The sequence below is a fragment of the Leuresthes tenuis genome, unplaced genomic scaffold, assembly GCF_036924035.1.
Source record: "Leuresthes tenuis unplaced genomic scaffold, fLeuTen1.0.hap1 SCAF_14, whole genome shotgun sequence".
NCBI lineage: Eukaryota > Metazoa > Chordata > Actinopteri > Atheriniformes > Atherinopsidae > Leuresthes > Leuresthes tenuis.
In genome coordinates this window covers 10,263,596-10,286,421 of record NW_027325368.1, presented here as the reverse complement: position 1 = coordinate 10,286,421, position 22,826 = coordinate 10,263,596, and the positions used below count along the sequence as shown (strand labels likewise).

General features: G+C 37.7%; 2 protein-coding genes across 4 annotated transcripts in view; one reads left to right on the top strand and one right to left on the bottom strand.

The window, feature by feature from the left end:
• cacnb2b (calcium channel, voltage-dependent, beta 2b) overlaps nucleotides 1–2,079 on the top strand; it is a 39,519-nt gene extending 37,440 nt beyond the window's left edge. For 2 of the 3 annotated variants that reach the window (XM_072364280.1, XM_072364281.1), the window contains exon 13: nucleotides 102–2,079. In XM_072364280.1, coding sequence (XP_072220381.1) covers nucleotides 102–860 — 759 coding nt within the window. In that variant the 3' untranslated portion in view covers nucleotides 861–2,079. The remainder of the gene's footprint in view (nucleotides 1–101) is intronic. The other variant, XM_072364282.1, reaches the window with a different exon arrangement.
• A 528-nt stretch (nucleotides 2,080–2,607) lies between these two features.
• LOC140269167 (macrophage mannose receptor 1-like) lies at nucleotides 2,608–19,555 on the bottom strand. Its single transcript, XM_072364192.1, has 29 exons — nucleotides 19,444–19,555; nucleotides 18,842–19,198; nucleotides 18,493–18,660; nucleotides 18,081–18,236; nucleotides 17,788–17,907; nucleotides 17,383–17,520; nucleotides 17,098–17,280; nucleotides 16,094–16,248; nucleotides 14,997–15,110; nucleotides 14,772–14,887; nucleotides 14,459–14,607; nucleotides 14,175–14,374; nucleotides 13,799–13,922; nucleotides 13,523–13,590; nucleotides 13,262–13,403; nucleotides 12,316–12,479; nucleotides 10,261–10,322; nucleotides 10,035–10,135; nucleotides 9,269–9,411; nucleotides 8,962–9,067; nucleotides 7,542–7,744; nucleotides 6,209–6,326; nucleotides 5,697–5,926; nucleotides 5,002–5,167; nucleotides 4,547–4,711; nucleotides 4,347–4,463; nucleotides 4,030–4,188; nucleotides 3,412–3,441; nucleotides 2,608–3,337 (listed from the first exon to the last, which is right to left on the bottom strand). Exons 1-29 carry the CDS (start codon nucleotides 19,505–19,507, stop codon nucleotides 3,072–3,074), a joined length of 4,284 nt encoding a protein of 1,427 aa, XP_072220293.1. The 5' UTR covers nucleotides 19,508–19,555; the 3' UTR covers nucleotides 2,608–3,071.
• Between the last annotated feature and the right edge of the window lie 3,271 nt (nucleotides 19,556–22,826).

Sequence of the window (22,826 nt, the reverse complement as noted above, 5' to 3'; positions counted from 1 at the left end):
TTCTGTCTAAATGATCTCCACAGCCATTTGAAAGCATGTTTTATGTATGAAGCATGGTATGACTAGTCAGATGACTTGATATTGTTCTTTTTTTGTTCAAGGAGGACCAGAAGAGTAAGAAGTCAGGCGCCCCCAAGAGGAAGAGCTCCCGTGAGAACCACCCAGACAAGGAGCCCCCTTCAGCCCCAGCTCATGAGCAGAGAGCTGAAGAAGGCCAAAGAGAGGAGGAGGAGGAGCGACTACTGAGAACTGAACCAAAGAGACCCCAGCACATCCACCACCATCATCGCCACCATCACCACCACCGGATGGAGCACCACAGCCACACCCAGCACAGCCAAACATCGGGTGGCGGAGATATACAGGCGAGCAGAGATTACAGCCAGAGGCTATCACGGAGGCACCTACCGGAGGAAAGGGAGGACGAGGTGGAGGATGTGGTGGAGGGGGATGAGGAGGAGATACATTATAATCATAGGGGCCATAACCATCACCATCATAACAGCAATCATCATCACCACCACCACCACCAGCATCACCGTGGGAACAGCCAGCTACATGACGGTGATGACTATGAGCAGGAGCACAATGAACGCAACCGCCAGCAAAGGCACCACCATCACATTCCACCACGGACACACCATACAGGTCACTATCCCGCACATGCTCATCACAACTACCACCAATACCACGGTAGAGACAGGGACAGGGACAGGGACAGGGACAGGGACAGAGACAGGGACAGGGACAGAGACAGAGATCGAGATAGAGATCGGGACAGAGAAAGACACAAGGACAGGGACAGAGATAGGGATCGAGGTAGAGACCGAGATGCACGACAGTGGCACAGAGATTCATAAATACACCAACAATGACTGTTGTTTCTACTACGGGTTGGTGCACGGTTTTATGCTGCTCATTTTATAATGCACTTATGGGTGGAATGGAGTGAGTCATCTTTCCAGGCAGTTTTCTCCACATATTGTTTGCCATTCTTTTTACATCTTTACTCTCTGCCACAGGCATGGCCATTGTTTTTTTTTTTGTCTTGCTCTTTACCAAAAGGAAATTAAGCACTTGTAGGAAAAACATTTTTCTGTATTTTTTAACCCAATCCTATGTGTGTGTTTCCACAGAAACAAATATGTCAATTAGCTTGCTCTGTTCTGAAATGGATAATGCTTACATTCACTTCAATGGCCTGTTCCTGACAGCTTTTTCTTGACCATTTGTCCATAGATTGTCCAAAAATAATAGTACAAATAGTACAAGTACCTTCTACCAAAAATCCCCCTGGCTAAGATTACTTCTTGAACAACCTGTCGTATGTTAATCCATCATCTGATCTATCACAAGTTTCTCAAAAATCTCCCAAAAAAACAAGATTTCTTTCTAGAGTTCAAACAGCTGATGAGCTGACACACAGAAAAAGAATTTGTATCTAGGATTTCATTTCAGCTTCTCAGATGTTTGGATTTGCAGCTTTATGTCTGTTTAAATGTTCAAACAAACACAGGATCAACTTGTTTCTGGGTGTTTTATTGTCACGTCTTCCTCTGTCCCCGTGTGTTTCATTTGTTGAATCTTCAAAAGCCAGCGCTTTATTTACATTACTTTATAACATTGGTATGGAAAGTCTTACTATTTTTCTACATTATTCTACAACATGGAAGTCGCACTTTGCTTCCTACTTTATAAAATGGTGTTTAAGCATATTTACTGACTTATATTTGGTCTGTCTGCAAGCATGAATAATCTTATGGTGACACTGACCTATATGCTGGATACTCTATGCATTTCTTGTGTCTCTTCTTGCGATAAAACGTATTGCTTGAAAACAATCTCTATGCATCTGTATATACTTCATAATTGCCTTGTTATGTAAATGTACGAAGAACCAGAGAGCCTGTTGCTCTGTTTGTTTGGCCTAATCTGTATGACTGCTTTGATTTGACAAGACTGTACTTTACTCTGGTTCTTTCAAGATTTGTTTTGGTGATATCGTTTTGTACAGCACTCAGAAGTTAATTTTGGAAAAAAAGATCTGCATTCTATTGTTTAAAATTCAATAAAATATAAACTGTGTTCAGTGGTATTTCATTTTGGGATGTCAAGACCTCCCTGGCATTGTTGGTTGTTGGGGATTATTGGTTAATTTTAGTATTTTTAAACTGTATTCAATTCAAATGTTTTTTTGTTTTTTTTTGTTATGTTTGTTTTAAACAAACATTTAAATAATCAATTAGGAAGGAACTTTAGAGATGAAATTCTCTAAGGGAAGTAATTTGCCACAGCTGAAACTTGGCCAAAATATTCAATATTTGCTGCGTTTGTTTGTGATTTCTCATCTAAATCCCATTCACATGCTGGTTGCAGTTAATCAGCACAAAAAAGACCACTCTTGTTCCTCTTTGGTAATTCCACATGCCAGACAGATGTGGAACAATCCCACTTTGGTGTGAGCTTAAACACTTTAAACCTGTGACGTGGATTTGACTGAGTTTGGCTTGTTCCACACTGGCTGATCACAACTCTAACTTCCAGCCTGATTTAGTGTAGAACCGGGCTTTCGAGCAATTGCAGCTCTGGAGTGATAACAGGACAAAGAAAAATGAGAGAAAGCACATTTTTATTTATGTAGCTGCGCTAACAGAACAGAAATTCTTGAGCCAGGTATCCTCTCAGAACAGTCTGATATGGCACCACGTGCTGTCTACCCAGCCAGTTTTACCTGGTGACCGGCTTGTTTTTTTTTTATCACATGTTAACCGTGTCTCCAATGTTAAAAGACATAGAAGGAGGTGGCATACTTTGCGCAACTCAAAATATAAAGTGAGTGTTCATGTTCTCAGTATAAATGAGTTTCATGTTTCCGTTGCGTTACTGAAAATATCTCGAACCGTCACCATAAAACTGACCTGTATTCAGAACGGTGACGTTTTGTGCGTCATTACAATTGCGTTGCTTGAAATAGCCCATCTGTTAAAGGTATAAATGTACATATCACTATCAGTAAGAGTTATCACCCTAAAAATGGGCCAAGAACCACCACAAGGGCCGAACATAGAATGTTAGATTGTCACAATTTCAGAGCCCTCTTCCTCTGGATTCTCTGTCAGTTGATGGTTGTCTTCCACATCCGGCTCTGAATTCCTTTTGTTGAAATAGACTAGGTTGTCAAAGGTGGTTAATATGTCAGGAATGGGTAAGTGACAACCAGACTTCTTGTAGAAGAAGGAGAAAATGGCTGTCCCCACTGCCATCCCAGCAATGGCTAGCACAACTGCCAAAATTATGTTTCGATAATTTCGACGAGTTAATCCACCATCTACTGAAACTGAGAGAATAGACAATGATCAGCCAGTTTTTTCTGCTTCTTTTTTTTTTAGGAGATAATGAAGTGTTACTCACTTGTTGAAGGTGATGGCTTTGGGAGTAACACTGGAAATAAAGAGAAAGCTGATAAACTCGAGCATTGGGCCAGTTCTTATACTAAGTTGCTTGTTTCACCTTTTAAATGTAATAATATGAATACCTGCATAAACCCTGCCCTTCTTCCATTCATCAAACTAAACAAAACAAAATATCAATTTGTCAGTCGGTCTCTTGCGCCTTCCAATCAGAGAGTCAGTTTCAGCTTGATTTACAAGATTTTGAGCAAATCTGTTCTGTGAGACATGACTTCAGTTGCATTTGGATTGATTATATTTACTAAACTACAGTTGATAACTAACTGGCATGAAAGTTCATGGTCATTGATTAGTGGTTTCAGACTTTCTCTTTGAACACCATAGAACTGGTCATTTCTGCTGATCTAAGCATCACCTCCTGCTGGTGATGCCCTAATATTATCTGTCAGATGTCTTCTCACATATACGTTGGTACTGTCTTTGATTATTACACTGCAATTTTTAAGTTTGTTTTCCTTTTCAAAACTATAAAATCTGGCACCGTCAGTAGTCGTTAAAACAGTCATGAGAACATCAAACATCATTCCACTTCAAATTGAGATCATGAGGATCACTTTACCTTTGGCTGTCTTGCAGATGTACGGCCTTCTATACAACGGATTGTCAGTCCTCCATATCCCATTCAATGTTCTAATCGCAGTGTAAGAAGACTCAAAATATTCATCTGCATCCCAGTTAGTGTAATCTTTTACTGTTTTGTCCAACCACAGCCACTCCCCTGGAGACAGACAAATAACCAGTGAGATTGCCACAATCTAAAAAGCATCAACAATTTGTAAACAACAAAAATGTATTGTGAAAAGAAGAATCAGGAAAAATGTGAATAGTGATTTTAAAAAATAATAATAATGACTTTACATATTTTGTTTTTTCTACCTTTATGAGATTTAAAGAGGCCCACCCAGAAAGACTCGTGACTGTCTTTAAAAATTTGCACATTATTTTTTATAAATTCTTGCTCAGAGGGATCTTCAATGCTGGCAAGCATTCCACCTTCACAAAACAAAACAGCAGGTTTTAGTAGAAGCAACAAGTCATTTTAATAACCTAAAACATTGTTCACAGAAAATGCTTACCGTGTCTTACACAACTGACTGAAGCATCTGTCCATCTTTCTTCCTCTGTGAAAAATATGTAACAGTAACCCCTAAAAGGTCTCCAGAAGTAACCATGACTGTATACTGTTTGTGGGTCCTCAGGGCAAACTCCTGGGAAAACTGTTGGCTGCATTGGTGGTACATCTTTGAATAAGAAAGATTTAGGACACTGGGATTTACTCCTTTTTTAAAAAAAAATTCTGTCCATTCAAATACAGTGCATTAAAGGCACTTTGTGTAGTGTATTATGTGGTTGTTAGACAGCCATGTCAAACTTAAAAGCTAACATAATATGAATGCATGCACTCTGTATAATTTACACAGTGGGACAGCAATTCAAGAGTCAAGTGTACTTATTCTAAAACAAATGGGAGGTATTCCAACCATCAAAGGATAAAATGCACACTTGCGAACATTAGTCTGTTTGACTGTACCTGTGGACTTCATGCAAACACTTTTGGTGGTCTGATTACAGTAAGCGGTCTTCCATTTTCCATCCACATCCACATAAACACAATCTCGATCTCTGCTTGGCTCATTTTCACTCCAGTGAGGAAACGCCTTGGGCCAGCCATCAACGAAACTGAAACGGCCATTTGTCTGGAAGCAAAGATCGGCACGAAGCTTTGTTTCACAATGTGTTTTGTTCTCAACATGCACACATGTATATGCTCAGTATCTCCATTGCTTTTACTCTATGATCATAAACCAATGAGCAGATAAGGAGTGCCGTGTGGTTCAATGTCTGCCCAGGGACATCCCATTAGAAATATATATATATATTATATTAGAAATATACACGGTTAATGCCATGAATAAGTGTTTTAATGCATCTTGGAGGCTGCTTTTAATGTATGTTTCAGACAATAGCATTTGTAGTTATGACATTGGATTTTATGTAAAATGTATGTTTTAACAAAGCATTGCACAATACCTCATAAACTCCTTACATTTTGAAAGTGAGCATCATATTTTGAAAAGCAACTAATGTTTAATAACTTCTGAAATGATGGTTGTTATGGTTAGAATTGTTCACCTAAGCAAGGCAGTGTAGTCAGAAGATATTTATTGCAGTCAGTTGTTGCAAGCAGGGGTTATCTGTGTTATTTCCAGGCTTAAAACACTATACCTGTGCTTTGTTAAGTCCAATCCAAATAGTAGTATTGAGACTCATAGCCAGCAGATCAATGTAAGCCTTTGTCCACTCAGTCCGCAAACTAGCCAGGTTGGCATCATCATCTTGACAGAACTTTTTGGCTGCATCCCAGCTCATTTGTTGAGGAACAAACTTGATGGAGTCATTAAGTATTTTTACGTAATGAGAAGTTGTTGGTTCAGCGGAGTCAGAGAGAGATGGATCTGTTCAGGATAGAGGGTCAAACAGATTGATTTTCATGAAAATCAAGTTTTGAAATACTGAGTAGAAATTCTGAAGTCTTGGCTAACATGAATCACAAAGTTTTCATAGACTGAGGAAAGAGATGATAAGCAAGTCAGAAAGAGTCTGACTGACGAAGTTGACGAAGTTGGTTGATGACAGAAGTGCAGCTTTTATATCGGCTTGTGGGAATTATGGATTTAATTTGATCCTTTTTACATATTTGATATGTCAGCAAATTCTTTGAGCAGAAATGGGCTTACCAATATCTCGCAGACATACAAATCCATTGGTGTCATTGCAGGACTTGGCTACCCATTTACCAATACCAAGTGGAGGGCTTGTATTGATAACAACACAGCTATCCACTTCAAATGGATTCTGTGAAACAAGACACAAAATGAGCACTATTAATGGAGATGCACGGACTGATCTGAATACCAGTATAAGTCTGTTTGTATGTTCATAATTAAGGTCTATGATCCCTTGGAGAAAATAAAGAGAAAATGTTCACTGTCATTCTATGTAGGAATGTTGTCGTTAAGATGATCTAATTCACATAAAGACCAAAGACGAGATTAACGGTCCGAAAGTGTTATTTCAGAATTCAGAATAATCTAAAAATACTTTTAAATTAGGTGTCCTATATATAATGATTTCATAAATAATAGGCCTGTTCATTTTTTCCACATTTTCTGTCACGACTTTAGTTTTTTTTTTCATGTTTTTGGGTTTCTGTTAAGTTAATAGTTTTGCCATTGTTTTCCTGTCACTCTTGTTCATCGGTTTACCCACGTCACCTGAGTTTCTTTTCTCAGATGCACTCCATCACTAATCACCTTTCCTCAGTATTTAGTTTCTCATGTTCACTGCAAAATCCTCACCGTCATTCATGAGTCAAAGTATCAGGTTTGTCAATGTTTTCGTCAAGTTTTTTCATAGTTAAGTTGTTTGTATTCTGTCTCAGTCGCGCCTTTTGTTGTTCCTTTTGATCAATTAAGTTTTTTACTTTGAAATATCTGAGTCTGGGTCCTACCTCCACCACAACCACACCACGTACACCTCCATACGTGACATTTTCTATCTCTGACACATCTTACATGTGAGTTTTCACACCCTTTACTGAGAACTGAGTAAAGTACTTTACGTATTATTAAATGTAATATATATTACTACATCTTATAATGACAAATAATACAGATAATTATGTTGAAGCTCAACCAGGCAGCATGGGCTAATATATTTATATCTATACATTAGTTGAATGTTTAATTTTTCATTTTGAATCCTAATGTTTTTTTTCTCTTGTTCATGATTTTGGGATCAGGTTGTGGTCAGAACAAATTTTAAAAACTATCTACCATAATACTGCTAACCGTATCGTACATTCCATCAAAGCTTCCATCTCTCACTAACCTTTGCAGCATATAGAAGAAATTTCAAATTGTTCTTCACCAATGTATACACAGAATTAGTCATAGTTTCAAAACACTTAAAGTTATAACGTGTACTTGATGTCACAAATGTACAAAAAATGCAAAATTATTATGTAGCCTGTTGCAAATTTTCTAAATTGGACAAATTAGAACATTTTACACGTAAATCATTAGAAATACAAAACAATCTACTCACTTCCCATTTAAAAGCACAAAACATATGATGTCTACTTACCTTAATATTCAAGTTGATATATGTTCTTGGTTGCCCATCTGTCCAGTAAAACATAAAACCATAGAGACTATGCAAACCAATCCATAGATCTGTAGTCGGTGCATCAATCATTTGAGACATCAAAAACACTGAAAATTGAAACAAAAATATAAAGTTAAAATTTAAAGTTAAAAGCACACCAGTGCTGGAAAAGCTCATTGTAAATAATGTCATCAGTGTTAGTTATTTGTTGATAATTTAATAATTAGTTTCAGACTTCCAAGTGGCGTCCCTCAGTGCTCAATTCTGGGGCCTGTTGTTCACCATTTATACAGATGGACTGTCCTAGTTGCACTGGGTGAAATGTTCATCTCTAATCTAAATATTGTGTACTGTAGAGCAGGTATTCATTCAGCTTTTAAATCTTAAACCTTTGCTGATTTCTAAGAAGTTCCTAATAATCATAAACTAGTTTTCCTTGTTGGACTGGTGACCTGTCCATAGTGTACCCCGCCTCTCGCCCGATGATCGCTGGGATAGGCTCCAGCCCCCCCGCAACCCCACTGACGGATTAAGCGGGTATAGAAAGTGGATGGATGGATGAATGGATAGTTCTCCTTGTAAATTAGATTCAACAGGCGATTTTCTCTAGTAACAAATATGTCATAATAATTCTTGACTGTGAATTGTATGCAAACAATGCCGACTTCTCAATGGAAACGTCTCAATAAGTATTGGTTGAAAAAAATGTTCATTGCTTTGCACTGAGATGGCTGTTAATTGCACATATTGTTTTGCTGCTGTCCTGAAAAACATTAATGATAACCTATTCGATGGAAAAGGTGATGTTTTAGGGACATTTACATTTTTAAATTTGTCATATTTTCTTTTTTTAATGCTTTAACAAATTTTATTTGGCTTTGCAGTTTAACTAATTTTCTACTTTGTTTGATGTTTTTTTCTCTGTATTTTACGCCTTCCCTCAATTTATTCAGATTGCAAATGATAAGGTTTGAATGACTTTGTAATGTGTGTACTATAAACTATGTGTCTACTGTAAACTGCACAACAACAGAAATGAGTAAGTATACAAGTATGATGGTAAAGGCAGTGCATGGCTCATTTAAATAAGTTTACTTGTTTATAGTTTAGGTTGTATGTAAAGCTTAAACATTAGTCATATAGCTCTTAATTTCCATTGTAATTTTTGAACTTTCATCAATTTTGTTAATAAATATTTTGGCAAAAGAGGAAAAGAAGAGAAATTAGTTTGAGTTTCGCTGTAAGCTGAATTCAGTACATAACTCTAATAAGAAGAGATCAAGACAATGTGAAGGATTTTGTAAGAGGAAATCAGAAAACGCACCTTGTTCCTGTCTTGAAGAAATGGAGGCCAAGTTTCCACCCATTTCTTTGCATTTTTGTCTTGCTCCAGACCATGTTAACATATGGTTGTTGACAATGTTGTAACACTAGAGTTGAGGCATAAAAGGCTTATTTACAATCTCTTAAATGATCATGATTGGATTCCCAAATTTCACCTTACATCACAGATGAATGGATTCCCCCCACACCATATTAGAAGCACTAAGAATTTAATTATGTCCTACAGTCATTATTCCTCGGATCTTTTTTTAGTTATATATGTTTATGCAGGGAAAGTGACATCTCACCTTTGAATTGAACTTTTCCCAGGGGAATTGACAGCCACCTTTAGGTGGCACTGTAGGTGCCACAGTGATGTTAGCGTGTGGTGAGCTACTGCGCTTACAAATGGATCTGTGCTCATATCCGCAGTTATAATCATGCCAGAACCCTGTGAAACAAGCAGATGTATTAAAATAAGATCACATCACAGTCAATATACACAATAATCTTCATTTTTTTTCAATGTGGTATTCGGATTAAATTTTCAAACCATATGATTTGTATTAAAACTAATCAATGCTTGACACTATAAATGGGCAGCCATTAAAGGATCAGATTCAGTTAGCTAACTTTAACTCTAACTTTAACTGGGTGTGAAACATAAAAACTTATGTTTGTATTTTTGGCCCAGTGGTTTTTTGCTGTAGTATTAAACCAAACTAGTTATCTCGGTAACCACAAGTTGTTCCTAAACCAACCATGTTTATAATGGTAAGGATTATACATTTTATGTTCTGGTTTTCATTTCTGGAAATTAAATATGGAATCACCTTGTAATGTGCATTTCTACAACAAATATTTACACTAGTTTATATAAGCAAAAGAGTCTGCAGTTAAAGGGGAGTGTGTGTAGAGCAGAATTAAACTTGCATCTTGAATAGGAAATGAAAAAAAAAAAACTATAGCTGGTAAAACTCTGCCTCTACTAGTAATAACTTTCTAAGACCAAAATGACAGAATCCACCTTTATCATATGCATTTTTGTTGGTGAAACTAAATCGTATTGCTCACCATAATAAGATGCTATGATGGCACAGTTCTCATCAAAATTCTTGAAATCAGGCTGCCCTTCATTCCACCGTTGATATATCACTTGAGAATCATCCATCCATCTTAGTGCAACACAAGCAAAATAGTTAAAACATTTGTGAAGAACTAATTATGAAAACGACAGGCTGAAACCGTATTCCCTGTGAAGTTTGTGTGGAAACTTAACTTGTATTCAATTCATACTCACTGAAATGTTGCATCAAGATCCACAGTCAGACCGATCCAATAATAGTAAATTGCTGTGGGCAACTGCACACAGATATACTTTTTTGTTAGAATATTTCTACAAACATTTATTAACCACTTAAAATTCCATCACTTTTCATTGAAATTGCACATTTTAAGTTTTTTTTTCCATGACAGCAAAGCATGAAGAGTTGTGCCTTTCTGTATGTTGTCTTTGCTTTAGTTGATCTAACTTAAGAGCGACACACCAAGAAGGTCAGGGCTCTATTTTTTGCCATCATGGAAGCATAAGGAAGCAATATATGACCTGTTGTGTTGGTTCGTGCCACTATTTTTTCATCAACAGCATTGCAACTCACACAGAATCACATCTGTCAATATTACATGCCCCAGGTGACTTAAAAGGGGTGTGGGGATGTAAGTTTGAGCTCACCAAAGTACCAGGGTGAACCATCTTTCTTCAAATAAAGGGTTGGATAGAGATAAGGAGTAACTGTGCTGTACTGAGAGTACATTGCCCCCTCTTCATTTTTCACTGTTTTCAATGTCCTTCAATTTTTCTAGCTTAGTTATCGCTGTCGCTAAGGCCTGAAGTGTTGTTGGTGATGTTGCTTTTGAATACATTTACTTTTGCAGGAAGTGGGGATTCTTCTGATCTATTTTGCTCCATCTTTTCTCTTCTGTTCGCTTTGATTTATTTTCTGTAAACATCTCACGTCATGGACCGATCCACTTAAAGGCTGGGAGAAGGCTGACAAAGGAAATTCCCACACTTCACAGGACGGGTAGGCAGCAGTGCATACTGGACAATACAACCCCTAATTCAGGTGGGCTGCAACAACTTGGTCAAAATTTTTTCAGCTCGTTTTTTTCCCCACATTTCTGATGGTGTTTTAACCCACTATGTGGGCTGACCCATTTGATATTTATCAAAATTGCAAGACTACCAGTCCTGTCCTGCATTCAGCCAAGTAATATAAGCCATCAACTTGACAATGTTAGGAAATGGCTAATAAAGTTTCTCTAAATGCAATGCCAAGTCTTGGCAGAGTAGGAATGTGGGTGGTTTGGGATGATTCCCAGTTGGCTGCTTAACTGTGGGACTGGTGTTCTGGGTAAGGAAAAAAAAAAAGAAAATTAAAACGTTGACTATCATTCTTCTCCTTAACCTGCATCATCACAAGTTCTCCTTAATTCATGTTCATGACGTTGCAATTAAAATCTACCATATTTCAGATGTTAAAAAAAAAAAAGTGTTGCAGTTTGATGCAACATAATGTGTTAAACCAAGAGATGTATTTCAAATGGAGAAACAAGCGCCAGATTAAATGATCTATGTGAAGTTATTGTAGTTTTAGTAGAAAACACAAGCAGCACAAATGGTTTTTATATTAAATGTTCAGAGGCTTCTGATAATTACACTATACATACACAGGACAACAGAGGTCAATCTTGTTATTCAGAATAGCACATTGATAGCGTAGCCCAATTCAATTTATACCTTTCACTCATGTAAATTCAATGTGCTGCATTGTAACTTTGATATATTTCAAATAGCTAAATAATATGTTAAATCTTTATCAATAGTTCAATAACTAATGCAAGTTGCCAGTGAGAGAAGCTTCTTAACACTTTGTGAAAAACAGAGGAAAGTCTACCAGCTAAGCAGCGCTTAGCACCTATTGTGTGTTTGAAAGAAAACCCTTGACCTTCTCCAAACATCATTAGTCCCTTGAAATTGGGAGTCCAAGGCTAAAAAATGAGCCCCATTCTGGTATTGCTGTAAAGTAATATGATTAGTTTATTTCCTATAAGTTTTTCACTCACAACGCTTAGCCATGATGTTAATTTATTGTTTCACACTCTAATCTAAGATAGAAAAACATCACATGGACATGCAAACATGATTTAAAACTTTTTGTTGGAGATTGTTTAAAAAAAAAAAAAAAAATGGGCACATATGTTTAAGTTTGTGCTCATGTGTAATGCCATTGGGGTTGTACCCTTACCGCTCTTTGCTTTAATTGTTTAATGGAGGACAGTCGTCACTGCTCACCTGTTTCCACAAAAAGGTGTTTTCAGCTTCACTCTGAATAGATACCAGGTCACCGTGCCTCTGTTTGCAGAAGTGACGAGCTTTTTCCATGGCCATCGAATTTTCATTAAAATAATATTGGTTCCCTTTCCATTCCAGCCATCCATCAGAGGTAATATTGTAATCTGTAAATTTGTAAAAAGTTTGTAATACAGCATCAGTACATATTCATAGTCAGGTTTATGCTTGTTTTTTCATTTCTGCTTGTCTTGGAGATGAAATGTAGTTATGATGAGCAGACTTAACCATATTAAACAGGTTAGAAAGAAGTGAGGTCTAATGATTAGAATAGATGTAAGAACAGATTGCATGTGGACTTTTATCTTTTACATTTCACACTTTCACTCGAGTCAAAGAAAAGCCTTAATATGCAACTACTCTTCATCAAGAAAAAATTATTATTGACATGGTCAGACACTGCCTGAGGTGAACTGATTGTAGAAAAACAATTTCCACATAGAGCATCATACTTTAAAAAAGAAAAAAAGTACTCATAATTGCAACTGAACGTAACTAAAGCTATTCAGTGTGCAAGATCAGCTTAATGTCCAGTGCAGCAGTAAGAAAGATAAAATAAGGGTTTAAATCAGACTACACACATCCAAGTGTTCCTGCAAATGTCACCTTTTTCATACATTGTATTCTCCAGTGTATTCACAGGTTGCATTTATAAAGTGTAGTAAATACAGTTATACTGATGTGCTCACCTAGAGTAAAATGGGTTGGAGCCGACTTTGGGGTGACTCCTTTATTTACATAGAGAGAAGTCATTAGTGATTACATTTGAGTGGTGAGCACTTTGATACACAAGGAAAATAATAATGCTGGGTGCAGTGACCGAGGCCACTAAACTCTAAAGATATATAGCAAAAGCATTATATAATCACATGAGGCAACCATCCTTTACCTATAGGGATCTGACAAATCCAGTTATTGTACTCCTCACATTGATTAGCTTTCCAAGTTTTATCGTATAAAAGCATTTCAACACAAGATTCTGCATCATAAACATAGTCTGACTCTCCATATGTCCAGTGTTGAAAGTTTACCTGTAAACAAAGCAAAGTAATAAAGCATGCGATGGTCAATGAATTTCTTACTATTCAAGATGTAGAAACTACACAGGAATGAATTAACCAACTCTGGAGACAGAAAACTATGAACTTACTGGGGACCCATCACTCCACACATAACTAGTGGCTGGATCAGGGGCATGTAGTCCAATCCAGGCGCTCTCTAAGCTACAGTGGACAGATTCGTATAGACAGTACATGATTTAGATATGTAACCTGCATATTACATTAACAAGAAATTCTGGTGGGGAATTATCATTTCCAGTCTTTACTCAGTAATGTGTCAAGTTATTTCAATTGATGATTATCATAATGAGTTTCACTGGCAAGCTGTTGACTGTTTATGCTACAGTATGGGCTCAAGCTGATACTGTACCTTTGTGGTAGAATTAGCCTCTCAGCATCATCATGGATGCTGAGCAGGTCTCCTCCGATGGCTCTGCAGTAGTCATAGGCCTCAAACCACGTCTTCCGTTGAGAAATGTCTAAATAAGCCTTAAAAACAAGGCATGCAGTTCAGCTGTGATTGTGTTCCCATGAAGAGGTTCCTTAATCCTTGTTTTGTTTAGTTTCTCTTAAACATATACTTTTTTCCTTTTTAATCAGAGTGGAGCAATTGTTTAGAAGTATAGACTTTCTATGTGATACAAATATAGCCACGGCAGTGTGGCTAAAGATTCTCTGTACAGGCCAAAACAGTCTTAACATGAGCCAAGATCTTTGTAGAGTGCCTCCTGTAATTTTTACCTTAAAGCAGACGTTTCTTGATAACACTTTCTTCCAACCATCTGCACAATTGATGGAGGGAACAGTTGGTGGGGCAGGGGTTAAAACCGCCCCCTCAGCCATGTGTTTGCAGATATACTTCTTCTTATTGGTACAAGGCAAGACATCCCAGAGGCCAGCAAAAGTTCCAGTTGTCATAGCAACACAACCCTGTCGGTGGCCTTGTTTTGTCAGAGGGGAAATTGTCAGCTGTTATGTGTAAAGTCACATTCAAACACATCCTTAAGAACTAAACCTTTCAATACCTGGCATTTCAGCATTCCAATGAGTAAATCTCACAGAGTTTGTGTTGGTCCACACAAAATAATCTATGTGTTTGTGGTTGGAGAGCCCTAACCAGAAATGCTTCTCTGGTCTCAGACCCACCAAGCTGACAAGGAAGGCATTATCCAGCCTGAAAATATTTACAGTGAAATTACAAGATTTCTCAGTGACCACAGTTGTATTTTTTTGTTTGTTTATATTTATTCATTTTTTTATTTACATCGAAATCAAAAAATGTACAATGTCTATTAGCATTAGCTTGTTATGAATCTTAATAATACCAGTAGTTCTTACCAGGTTGAAACATCAGCCAAGTAGGAATCAGAGTGCTTGCATTCTTCTCTTGCTTCCTCAAACGTCTTTGTCTCAGTCCCAACAAAGTAGCAGTAGGAGCCATGTTTTTTCCAACCCTGGATTATAGGGAAGCAAAACAGAAAAATTGTCTGCATACATGATTTTTCTTGTGTTAAAACTGATTTTTCTTGTGTTAAAACAGCACAAATTACTATGAGAACTTACAGTCTTGCAGCCTGCATTTTGCACCACTTCATCTCCAGAGGGTTCAGAGGCACTTCTTTTCATACAAATGAAGCCATGTTTCTCCTTACAAGCACGGTCAGCCCATTTCCCATTCTATAAGAAAGAAGTACAGACAGATATTTTACTGTGAACAATTCATGTGCCAACTTTTAGTCAAACTAAAGTGTGCATCATCATGCAAGTTTATTCGTATGGATGTTGTGTAGCTCAAAATATATAGATACCAATGCAATTTTTTATTTTGTTTCTCATTGTTAATTGCATGTTCATATAAGACCATGTCTAAAAAGACAAATTGGACAGAATCTCCCAGTTCTCACTCTAACTGCATTACAAAAAGCCCTTATATCAGGAGAGGTGTACTGTCAATACAGAGGGGAGATTGTAGTATTAGCTTTCAATACAGAAAACTTCCACACCTTTTTACAACATTCGAAAGAACATTCTGAGGTAGTTTATTTCAAACACTAAATCTGACCTAAAACCTAACTGAGTTACTAAACTGAACCAAGGTGGTGTCAGTCTCGAGTCTCATGTTTGGAAGTCCTGAGACTTTCCCTTCCTCCCAGCCTCCCTTTATAACAGTGTTTCTCAATTCCGGTCCTCATGACCCACTGCCCTGCATGTTTTCAATGTTTCCCTCCTCCACCACACCTGATTCAAATGAATGGCTCCTTATCAGGCCACTGCAGAGCTTGATGACGAGCTGATCATTTGAATCAGGTGTGGTGGAGGAGGGAAAATTCGAAAACATGCAGGGCAGTGGGTCATGAGGACCGGAATTGAGAAACACTGCTTTATAATAACCTTAACATTTCTTTACAAGGAAATTCCGGCGTGGTGATGTCTGCTTTCAGCAGCACTGTCAGGGCTCAGACTCCAAAGGACTATTTGTGCTTATCTGATATGTGACACCTTTGGAATTAGTACAGGTTTGATTAAACGATGAAATCCACACCTAAACTTGTCAAAATACTTGGAGGTATTGTAAGTATCAGCATTGTTTGCTTGCGAAGCCTGGTTAGATTTTGTCACTGGAAAAAGAAAGAAACAAAAACAAATACAATGCTTCATACCTCTCCTCTTATGAGAACACAGTCTTCTTGGTCTCTGGAGAAGGCTGGTTCCCCAAACTCCCAGCTGGTGAAGCTGACAGTAGAGTGGTCACTCCACTCAAACCACCCTTCTGTTTTCCTGTCGTTCAGTCCAATCCAAACCTCATCAGTCGATGCTGCAGACAAAAAAATAAATAAACAAAAATCAATGAAAAAGTAACACATTTGTGATTTTTCATATAACTACAAATACTACAAAGTACTATAAATTCTGCTGAATTTTAATTGTTGTTGAAGTGATTTATATGTCAGTATGTTGTGTGAGGAGACTTGTATTGTGTCTTACAGACAGATAATTGTGTTGAGATGTGCCAGCCTGTAGAGGGCAGAGAAGAAACTAAAATGTTATAAGAAGAGTAAGATGTTAAATTGGTTGTGTGCCTAAAACAGTAAGAATCCCCAAAATTATATAAGAAAAACATCCATTTTCTGCAAGCAGAATGATTTCCTACTCATTTAGGGCCATAACTCCAGAAATCTGGACGATATATATATGTATATATTTTTTTTCCTTGCCATACGTACTCTGGCTACATTGGAAGTTCAGAAATATTTGTTGTAGTGTTCAGAGGAATAGTAATTATACTATGGCTGGTGAGCTCTGACATGAAATGGACAAGAAAATAGGTCTCTTTTTGTAAAGGAATCACAAGCTGAAAATACTAGATCTATTTTTAACAAGGTCCTCTATTTCATATGGTCATGCGTTTTCTTTTTGTTCTTTTTTTCAAAACGTTTTTTTCTAAATTCAAATTCAGTGTGCCAAATAAAGTGAAACAAAAGATATTAAAATGGATATCAAACAAAGTAAATACATTTTACCACTGAATTAAATTGTGGCAGAGTTTTAGAAGCAAATATCTCAATCTAGCTGGTGACTAACTGTAAAGAGACTACAAAAGACTACTAGAGATTGCACAGGTGGAAAGGCCAGTTTGCTCACATGGGAACTGTTCATGTCGTACCATATCCAAGCTGAGAGATGATAAAGCTTTGCTCTTCCACATTGCGGATGCTCACAAGGTCCCCTCCTTCCCTCCGGCAAGCCAGCTGTGCATCCAACCATGTTTTCGGAGTATGATCAAGTTGGAAGCAGTGGCCATTATATGGAATCCAAGGTGCTGAACAAAAGCCTGTCTCAGTAGTTTCTTATGAGAGAAACAAGAAATGTAATTAAATAGTTACAGTTGATATCATATAATTTCAAGACACAGTCGTCATACTTTCAGAAAATAACTTTTTTTTGTTACCTTCAGTTGGAGCAGCCAAATCTCCTTTACTGTAGCAGATGTAGCCAAGTTTCTTGTTGCAATTTGAGCTTTGCCAGGAGTACTGCACAGAACCATCAATGATTCCACATGTATGTCCAAGACTGGAAAATGGGTATCCTAAAGGATGATGGAAGTTTAAAAATGATGTCACGTGTTGCTTATTATCGATATTCATTCTCACAGGCTTTTTATTTTGTAATGTACTGAGCTAAAATCTTAAATACACCAATAATTGCTGGTATAGGAGGTGGTATACATATACTGCTGTGGTTTGTTAATTTGTCCTCTGGTTTCACAAGTATCTGCAATGTAGCTGGAGTCACCTGCTGGCTATAAAGAAAGCAATCACAATTCAACTCGTTGCAGATGGGCACCGCAACCTACCTGAATCCCAGTTCAGATAAGGAAAAGGTCTCCCATCAGACCACTTCCAGCCACCTTCTGGATCCTGGATCAGTCCAATCCAAAGCTTGTACCTATGCCAGCTCCCTGGTCCCAGTATTGCTGTGAGTATATTAACAAAAAAAGGAAAGAAAGAAAAAAGAGATACAAAGCAAAAGATCTATGATGCACTTACAATCATCGTCAGCCTGAGTGACGCACCAGTGAATGTACAACATATTTTTGATTGAACTGTAGCATGTCTCATCAGTACATTTAGGTCCATAATACCTTACCTGTGATGAAAGCCTGTTCATGAGGATCGGTGATACTGAGCAGGGAGGCACTCTGCTGTTTGCAGCTGGCATCAGCCTCCGCCCATGTCAGAGCTGACTGTGTGTTCAGCTGGTAGTTCGCTCCCGTTGTTGTGTATTTGATCCAGTTTTCTTTAACTGTGGTGCATAATAGATTAAAAAAACTTCAGTTTCCTATTCATGCTCCTTTTGTCTGTTTAGTTTTTTCGAGGCAGAGATACCGTACTGTACATATAAAGCACAAATGTTGCTCTCCTGCAGGCAGTATGATGATTGTAAAAGCCTCCATTATTTACATAAATCTGTGTATTTGAAGTAAACAGACATGCATCGTAAATGTGCCCCTCTCTCACAGCTACAGAAAAACTGGGTGCCTTAAACAAGCAGTACTTACTATTAGTTGGGCAGTATCCCCAGAGCCCATTTTCCATTTTAGTTTCAACTCCGCACCAAAGTCTGTGTGGGGAGTTGACCAAAATACAGCTTGAGTACCACTGGCTTTCATACTGGAAAGGAAACATGCAGGGCCTTCCAGCTGCGTTTCCTTCAATAGTGTAATGTTCTGACAGAGAAAACAACAAAACAAAGAACTGCTTGATCACTTAAACTCAACTACACCCACATTATTTTTTTAACTAATATATCGTACATAAATTAATATTAAATCAGACTACCATAATCACTCCTGTTTTGAACTTTTTTTCTTTTTTAGAAGAATCAATAGTTACTGCAAACAAGCAAACCTCTGTATGTTCTTGTGCAAGCACCACTGGACGTCTCTGAAATTGTGAGGTGGTTGTTGGGTCCAACTGTTCTGGAGAGTACGGCTGTGGCATCTGCATTAAGTTCAATGTAAAGCTCTTGGCCTTTGAGAGCTAGCACAGTTTCATTCCTACATTCCCACTTTTGGACTTCACTGGTTTCATCACAATCGTAAAGGGTTACTTCACTCCCCACGCTCTTCCCTTGGACTCCCAGGCACTTATTCAAGAAGGGAACCAGGAGTCGTTCCGCAGTAATCCAGCGAATCTCTCTGCAGGCGCCATGTGTTTTAGCCAAGCAAAAACCAGTCGCCTTGTTAATTAATTGAAATGGTGAATCTGTAGAGATGTATTGTTCAGAAACAGTTAACACTCACCAATGCGTAAACCATCTTTTATTTATATAAACAAGATAGTTGTGAATTATTTACTGAATAAGCTTGCAATCAAACAATCTGTCACAAATCCTTATAACTAGTGTATGAAGGACACAAAGTCTACAAATAGGTATATTGTGCTGTAAGCATTACCTACTCCTGAGAAACCTCAGAAGAGGCTTAAAATCAAAAATTGGAATACTGTACCATCTGATGCCGAGCATTGTAATGTTTTCAAGAGGAATACAAAAGCCATCCATGTGATCCTCATTGTCACAATTCTTTTGAGGTTTCTTACAGCCAGATTTGATGCATGTGTTGTCTGACAAGAATGTCAGAACTGTGTTGACGATTGTGGTGAGAAGTGAGTTTAACGGCACTGCCTTTTTACGTAACATCAACTTTTTTTCATTCTTACCTAATAGTGCCAGCACCATGTCTCAGATGTATTCTTCAGTTATGTACTACTTTATTTGCAAGCTCAGTAAGTGAAGGGCTGCATGGAGCCTTTAACAGTGACATTTAAAATCAGTTATGTCAGCATGTGAATTAATTAAACAATTTTTTTCCCATTTGACAGTGTAGTGATGATAATGTTATCTGTAGCGTACTGCTCGGTATTGCGTGATGCTTAGGGTACTAATCCCAGTTTCTAGACAAAGGTCTGGAACATCCATTTTCAATACTCTTATTCCAATTCAGGGTCAGGGGTTGCTGGAGCCTATCCCAGATATCATTGGGTGAGAGGCAGGGTACACACTGAATAGGCTGCCAGTCCATCACAGGGCAACACAGAGACAAACAACCATGCACCCTCACACTCACTCCAAGGGTTAATTTAGATTTACAAATGAACTTAACATGCATGTTTTTGAATGGTGGGAGGAATCTGGGGTACCCAGAGAGAACCCACACAAACAGGGGGAGAACATGAAAACGCCACACAGACAGAACCCAGTCAATTTTTAAACCAAGAACCCTCTTGCTGTGAGGGGACGCAAACTCATAACATATCTTCATAATTTAACAAGAATTAAATTGCAGAACACAGTATCAAACACTTTTCATTCATATATAATATAAATTCATTGAGCTGGGGTGGAAACTGAACTGAACTGATAGGTGTTTGATTAGTTCCTAAAAGTAAATTATATTGTTGCGGTCACTAGTTATTCGTCTTTATAAACAGTCATTCCATAGCCCTATGAAATGACTGGTACTCCTAATAAAGACAAAACTATGAATGTTAAGATTTATTTTCTGAAACAAGAGTTAATTGATTGCTGTTAAGAGAAGCACTATAAGTTAAAGTTCTAGTACTATTCAGCCTATCATGCTAGTATCACAGTAAGAAGAACACTCAATAAGACCCATGTAGAGAAATAGTTTAAACAAGCTTTTTTAGATAAATGGAGGTAGGCTAATGAAAAACAATATATATTATACAATATATATTTATGAAAATACATTTTTGGCGCTTATAAACTGTGCAGTTCAGTTGCCTGTATGAATATCTGCCTTCCCCATTCAACTGAAAGGCAGACAGAAACGGATGTGACTCAAATTGCAGTGTATAAAGGTTAACATGTTTGTCACTGTTTCTTGAGAATAAATTGTTTAAACTGGTTGACAGGATGAAGTGTTGCGCAGTGCTTACCAAAAGGAAGTCTTCAGATTGCTGACAAGTCTATTTTCATTGGAATTGCAGCTCATCTTTTTACAGAAACCTGACCTTTTAATACTTTGGTGGTGGTAGTGGTTGCTGTTTGGTGTGATTCAGAGGAAAAGAGTGATTTGTAGTTCAGAAGAAGCTTTGTGACTGATTGTTTTTACTTGTAGAAGAGCACAAGTTTATGTTCCCTTAAATAAATGGGCATGCTGATATAATATGAGGTAATTAGGAGTTAGAGATTTCGGATGCAAAATGCCTGTGTTGTTTGTCTAATATTTATAAACTAAATGAAAATGATTTCTCCCAACTCTTCTTTTATCTTTTATTTTAACTTTGCTCTCCATCATTGATGTATATTTTGTAAGTAGCAAAAGCTATAATGCACCAATGACTCAAGTAGAATACTCTTTCTTTGCTGTTAAATGTGTGTTTTGCTTTCTTAGTTTTGTTTTATGGTCTCGTTACACAGACTGCAAAATATTTCTCTTTTTAGAGAAAGTATTTTTCTGACCATATACATGGTTGAAGGAATTCTTTCGGCCAAATGTTTCATTATATCAAGTCTGAAAATACTACTAACCACAAAAAGAAATTACCTAAACAGATATAACAGTGCTATATTACTGTATTAGGTATTGCAGTTCATTTGATTGGTTATTCAGTCCTGCAGTCAGATTTATTGGGAGTAGTTTTAATAGTGTACTTTTTACTCATATAGTAGGCAACATTATATCTCAGTTTACAGTTTACATATTGGTCATACATCGAGGTGGATGATGCTATAATCTACATGATGAACATGGCCCTCTCCCATCTGGAGAAGCAGGAAAGCACTGACAGTCATGTTTTTCGATTTCTTCGGTGCTTTTAATATGATCCAACCCTCCTTGCCGGGAGAGAAACTACTTGAGATGCACATATTAACTACAGACTGGACTGACGGGCCATTGAGCCTTTCAATAGACTCAAACTGGATGTTGATTGTTGGTTGCCCTTGTCTCATTTGAGGCTCCACAGCATCCAGCCGTTCCAAGAGGTTTACTATGGCAACCTCATTAATGTGTAAATCTGTGACGGCAGAGTATGCTACCAAGCTGTCTATGACTTCTACTCGGTCACGGGCATCTGACACAGATATATTATTCGATTCTACCTGCTCAGCTAATTCCAACAGTGTTTTGCACAATTTGAGGGAGCGCCATGATCTGTGATGCGTCCTCTAAAGACCCGGCAATTCAATCAATTTCCTGGCACATTTGCAATGTAATGCAATGCAGATGTGCACACCGCCCCCTACCGAACAAGATGGGTAGCTCGGTCAGCAGGGAGCTGAAGAAGAGCTGACGTCACTCTGCTGTGCCGCTCAGTTGCTTTTTCCATATTCCAAAATGCATCTATGTGGACATATCAGAGAGAGCAGCTGGTCATCTCGCAAGAACGTTAGGTACGATGGGTATCATCTGAACAGTAATGTGAGAAGTCATGCATGCAGGTGACTGGGCCTAAAGAGGTGTGTGTTTCAGAGAGAGGGGTACCAACACCAAGCCTGATATAATCATTGATCCAAAGAACAAACCACTAATTACTGTTTTCATATGAATTTATGGGAGAGGGAAAATTCTTAAACTGTTGAACATTAATATGAAGAGGAGGTAACATACTTCTCCGGTGTGTACTGGTATCCTCATATTAAAACATAATATTAGAGAGTGCTTGTCAACTTTTATATATTTTTGGCTGCTGAAGAAATTTGCCATTCCATATATGCAACATTCATTTTATACAGTTCACCTTTGCCATCAGGATGAGTGGATACTCATCTGTAAATGTAAATTAGAGGGCTGTGTTATAAAGTGTTATTACATAATTACAAGTTAAACATCATACCTTTTCTTATTGATTAAATGCTTAAACAGTG

Coding starts and splice junctions, on each gene's coding strand:
- LOC140269167 (XM_072364192.1), bottom strand. CDS start 19,507: ATGAGGATCACATGGATGGCTTTTGTATTCCTCTTGAAAACATTACAA. Junction 9,068..9,268: donor GGGAAAAGTTCAATTCAAAG/GTGAGATGTCAC, acceptor CCTCAACTCTAG/TGTTACAACATTGTCAACAA. Junction 3,338..3,411: donor AAAGCCATCACCTTCAACAA/GTGAGTAACACT, acceptor CTATTCTCTCAG/TTTCAGTAGATGGTGGATTA.